Source organism: Siphateles boraxobius, unplaced genomic scaffold, assembly GCF_051911475.1.
Source record: "Siphateles boraxobius isolate OS27281-9 unplaced genomic scaffold, OSU_SipBor_1 113, whole genome shotgun sequence".
NCBI lineage: Eukaryota > Metazoa > Chordata > Actinopteri > Cypriniformes > Leuciscidae > Siphateles > Siphateles boraxobius.
Genome location: NW_027508715.1, coordinates 272,501 through 277,500, shown reverse-complemented (window position 1 = coordinate 277,500; position 5,000 = coordinate 272,501). Strand labels below are relative to the sequence as shown.

At 36.1% G+C, this 5,000-nt stretch overlaps 1 protein-coding gene across 21 annotated transcripts in view; it reads right to left on the bottom strand.

Moving 5' to 3' along the window:
- The window catches only part of LOC143706959 (centrosomal protein of 170 kDa protein B-like), a 44,314-nt gene extending 39,544 nt beyond the window's left edge, over positions 1-4,770 (bottom strand). For 7 of the 21 annotated variants that reach the window (XM_077199465.1, XM_077199501.1, XM_077199527.1 and 4 more), the window contains exons 1-2: positions 4,473-4,720; positions 3,178-3,303 (exon numbers count right to left, since the gene is read on the bottom strand). In XM_077199465.1, coding sequence (XP_077055580.1) covers positions 3,178-3,282 — 105 coding nt within the window. In that variant the 5' untranslated portion in view covers positions 3,283-3,303; positions 4,473-4,720. Of the gene's footprint in view, positions 1-3,177; positions 3,304-4,330; positions 4,445-4,468 lie in introns of those variants that run through there. The other 14 variants (XM_077199493.1, XM_077199509.1, XM_077199535.1 and 11 more) reach the window with 8 other exon arrangements.
- Positions 4,771-5,000: the final 230 nt, after the last annotated feature.

The window sequence follows — 5,000 nt, the reverse complement described above, 5'->3', positions numbered from 1 at the left end:
TTTGTGGTGTAGCATTCTTATATCAGCTTTGGCATATTTAAATATGCATATTTGTGATATATCTTTTTTTTTTCCTTATATTAGAGGCATTTTTTCCCGAATCTTATTAAATGTATGCTTCATCTTTCATTTCAAATTCTTAACTTTGATCAATAAATTCAAATCGAATATAAGACGCTATTGGGCTGTTACCAATCAAATGAAATCACTCACACCGAAAAATTACAACTGCATTAAATATTATTAAACGATTGTTTTAAGTATTTTTTTAACATACAAATAAGAAATATTGGGAAAAAAAAATGATTTGACTTTTAAACATGACCGTCTTAATGAGTGCGTCATTCATTCAAACGGCTGACTCACTCAAGAATGATGCAGTGGTTTATGAATGAGTCATTATACTACGCCCTAACAGCATGTACTCTTTTTGTGAAGAAAAAGTAGATACTTTTGAGTGTGTAAGCAGAAGAGAAGACAAGCTCTGGGACTTACTATCACGTCATACAATTGCATCTTTAACGGTTGCTCTCTCCCCTCCTGTCACAGTTCACTGGCCTGTCAATCATCTGGTCATAGATAAAATCCTCCATATTTCGTTTAATTTCCCACCGTATCGTAGAGAAATGCAGAAGCACGATGATCTGCAGTCGTTCATGCGGAGACTCTCCTCATATTAATGCATAATGACGCATTTAAAAGTTAATGGCCGAACGGATCTTAAGAAATGTCCACATTGTTATTGCAGATGAAAAATAACATTAAATAAATATATTTTTTATCAGGTTAAACTTTGATTAGTCACTCAAACCTTTATCTAAACCTCTCACCGTCAGTCACAAATATCAGGCATGGTTTGTAGTTGTTTTTTTACACTTTTTACTCGTGTTTGTAGTTCTGAACTGAATCTTCCTCCAAAATGCAATGGGTTGTGGGTAATATTAGCTGTTATAATGAGCACGGATCCACACTTCGAAAATCCACCGGAAATAGTAGACTTTTGACTCTTTTCAACATACTACGCTTTGGGACACACTTATTTTAATCTCACATACTATTTAGTTCTGAAACCGAACACAACAGTCAGTATTGCGTCTAAAATGTAAGTGACATCAATATTAACGATATCGTATGAAATAAGTCACATTGTAAATCGTGATGATATTCGGGAAGGCAGCACTCTTGATCATGTGATGTTGCTTTACTGTCATACGTTTATAAAAACTCCAAATTTTGAATTTTTTCCACAATATGTTGTTAACTGAATTATATTTGTTTCTATTTCTCCTCGAGAGTCTGCGCGAGCCTCAACAGAGCAAGCTTGTTACCGTCAGTACATTATACATTAGCATATATATTATCGTCACTTACACGATGCATTAAAATCAGAATCATTCTCACGTTTTGGTGATTCCGTAGTTATTTTATTGTTATTAACATTTTAAGCAGGCTAATTCCCTTCAGTAAATCCAGTCGAGCCTAGGGCTGGGTATCGTAACAAAATTTTCGATACCGGTACCGATACCGATACCTTGACTTCGATAACGGTTCCTGAACGATACTTTTTTCCGATACCAATTTTATCAATATAACATTATCTAAAAAAAAAAACGTTTATTTTTTCAGTTTGTTGACTTTTTTACACTCATATTTTGAGTCTGTAAAAAAGCACCAATGCTAAAGTTTTCTATGTTTCCTAATCATTTAACAACATGTATTCTTTACTTCAATGAGTTCATTGTTTCTGCCTTAACTTAATGCATTGTTTAACAATGAAACTGAATGAAAATTAATTGAAATGCATTACACACAGTCACCTCTGATAACAGATCACTCTAAATTGTGATTTAGACATGCATTTTCTATAAAGCTCCATTGAAACGATATGTATTGTGAAAAATGCTATAATAAATGTGAATTGAATTAAATATAGACTACAGGGGTGTGGGATATATGCCTCGCGCTCAGCACACATGAAGCTTACGCAAAGCACTGGCAAAAGTAGCCTAATGATTATGGATGTGTCGGGAAACGATAGCAAGGAGATATTTTAATTGTTTATTAATGAACAAGTGTTTACTAAACGTGTTGGCTGCAAAGATGATTATTGCGAATTTGCGATGCTGACTCGTCATCCCTGCAGTAGTGAACGCGCGCGCGCATCTATATGGATTAGGTAATCAAACTATTTATTTCTAATTGTTTTGTTTAAAAGTAGACATATTTTGAACATATATAGAACTATTTCTCATGTCTGTGAGGCAAGTATCCTATACGCTGAGTTTTGGTTTATATGTGACGCGCTCCAGTTCTTGTAGTGGAAGGCGGATAAACTTTCTACTCTCGAGTGTATTCTGTGCGCTTTTAAGTGTAGATTTACCGTGTTACCGGTCTTGGCAGCAATTATCTTGTCGAAAATATTGCATCGTGTGCTTATGGCATCGAGTCGGGTACATGGGTACACTTTTGATTATTTCCACATATTTTCTATCTATCTGGGTTGGACGCTTACACACACACACACACACACACACACACACAGACACACACAGACACACTACAGCCTCACGTGCGACGAGGCACGTCTCTGGGCAGCCGCGTAAACTAGTGTTTTTCCGCCACAGCCAATCATGCTGCATGTTTATTGTTTCACTGACGTTGACGAGATTAACCACTTAGGTACTGAAACTTGGGTACCGAAAAACAAGACATGTTTCGATACTCGGTAGTATCGAGGCAATTCGGTCGGTACCTAAAAAGTACCGAACTCGGTACCCAGCCCTAGTCGAGCCCTGGTTAATATTACTGAAAATGAATTGTCTTTAAAAATAGTGATTAGATCAAAAATATATGATTTTATTTTTTGCAATTTTTCTTGGTCTGACACTGCAGCTGTGTCTGGTTTCAGCTTTAAAAAAGGGTTAAACCACTGGAGTCACATGGATTATTTAATGGTGTCTTTACTAGCTTTCTGGGTCTTGAAAGTGGTAGTTGCGTAGTCCGCCAATGGAGGGACAAAAAGCTCTCATATTTCATCTTTATTTTTTTTCTGAAGATGAACTTAAGTTTTACGGGTTTGGAACGACATGAGTGTGAGTGATTAATAACAGAATTGTCATTTTTGGATGAACTATCCCTCTAAAGCCGCGGATCAGAAAGATGTGCGTTTAGTCTGACCTGTAGCATCAGTTCACAGTCCTCTCGGCCCACAAAGATCATCTCGCGCGGCAAGCGATGGCGTGTGCCGGAGCTGCTCACCAGGAACCACGACGTCACACTCATCTTCACAACCCCATCCACTTCCTACGGGAGGAAAACGAGTGAAAAAACCTCCGTCATAATCTGAGGATTGAGCTTCAACTACTGAATCACATGACAACACAACAACTGTGACCAGGACTGTTAAAACTTATCATCTGAAACATTTTTGCATTCTAATGTCTACTATATTATACATGCTTTGGTAACACTTAAGGTTCATTAGTTAACGTATTAAGTGACATGAACGACCCATGAGAAAGCCATTTGTTACTGTATTTGTTAATGTTAGTTAATAAAAATTCAGCTGTTCATTGTTAGTTCACAGTGCATTAACTAGGCCTAATCTTAACAAGATTTTAATAAAGTACTAGTAAATGTTGAAATTAACTTTAGCAAAGATTAATAAATGCTGTATACGTGCGATTCATTTAGTTCATGTTAACTAACGAACCTTATTGTAAAGAGTTACCCATGCTTTTCTAATGATCTCATGTTTGTAGTGAGATCATATAAAATTGTTTTACTTTTATAGGTTTATCTATCAAGATTTTCATTGAGGAACAAAAGTAGAGCAGGATTTTATCTATTATAAAATGATTGTATTGTGAAATTTTGATATTAAATGTCATATTAAATGTTGACATTAAATGTTGGTAAAGCGGTGGATGAGGTATTTCAAGGTCAATTATTAAATATGAGCAAATATGACCATGTTAATATTCTTGGATCGTGCTGGATATTAAATTAATCAATTTAAACTATAGGCTAATGAATGTGTCAAAGTGAAATTATTCGTGTTACTGGTATCACGGTAAAGTTGTAAAATTATTCAGATAAGCATGTTATTTTAGCTTCTGGTGTGTTTAAAATTAAATTGATCAGGACAAAGTTCAAGTCCAGACCTTTAAAAGAATCTCTGACAGAATCTCTATGTAAAATAATACATTAAATCAGAAACAGACCAAAATCTGTAAGGTGTATAACGTTACAGGTGTTAACAGCTAACGTTACCAGCTCAAACAAACCTGTAAATCAACATTCATTAATATTAAACCCAAGAGTTCACGACCTATAAGCGTTAATCCAAACCTCACAGTCGATGTTCCTCGTTCATGAGCCACAACTACAACATGACAACACAAATAACGCAATTTAAACTGATAAACACACACAAACGAGAGTAAAAAGAGGCAGGTAAAACACTCACACACCTTCTTTAGTGAAGCTCCGCGCGGCTAAAGCTCAACAGGAAGTTTATTCCTGACATTCCCGAACATCCGAGCGCTTAAAGACACACTTTACGACATATAAATACGAGTTTAATGCGTCTCCATCAGTGCGAGAGGACGAGAACTGATGTAGCCGGAGTTTGAGGCTGTTATTCCCGATGGATCGAGAGACTTTTATCCGCAAGAGTCTGTCAGAGACTGTCGGCTAGTGACGTCACCGCGGCCGCAGCGCCTCCACCTGAAACTCCAGCCAGAAAAACTAGACCCACCTTTAATAATCACTGGATTACAACATAAAAGCCCGTGTGCGCGATTATTATTGTCCAAATGCATTTGTTGCATAGTTACATACAGATATTAATGTGGTATTTTATAACACAAATAGTATCTGGACACTAAAAGCACACTTAAAATGAGTAAATATTGCATTAGATAAGAAAATAAGTGCAAGCAAGTTTAATTAGAGATCAGATAGAATTAAAGTATTAATGGCGTGTTGTAGATGTTTTA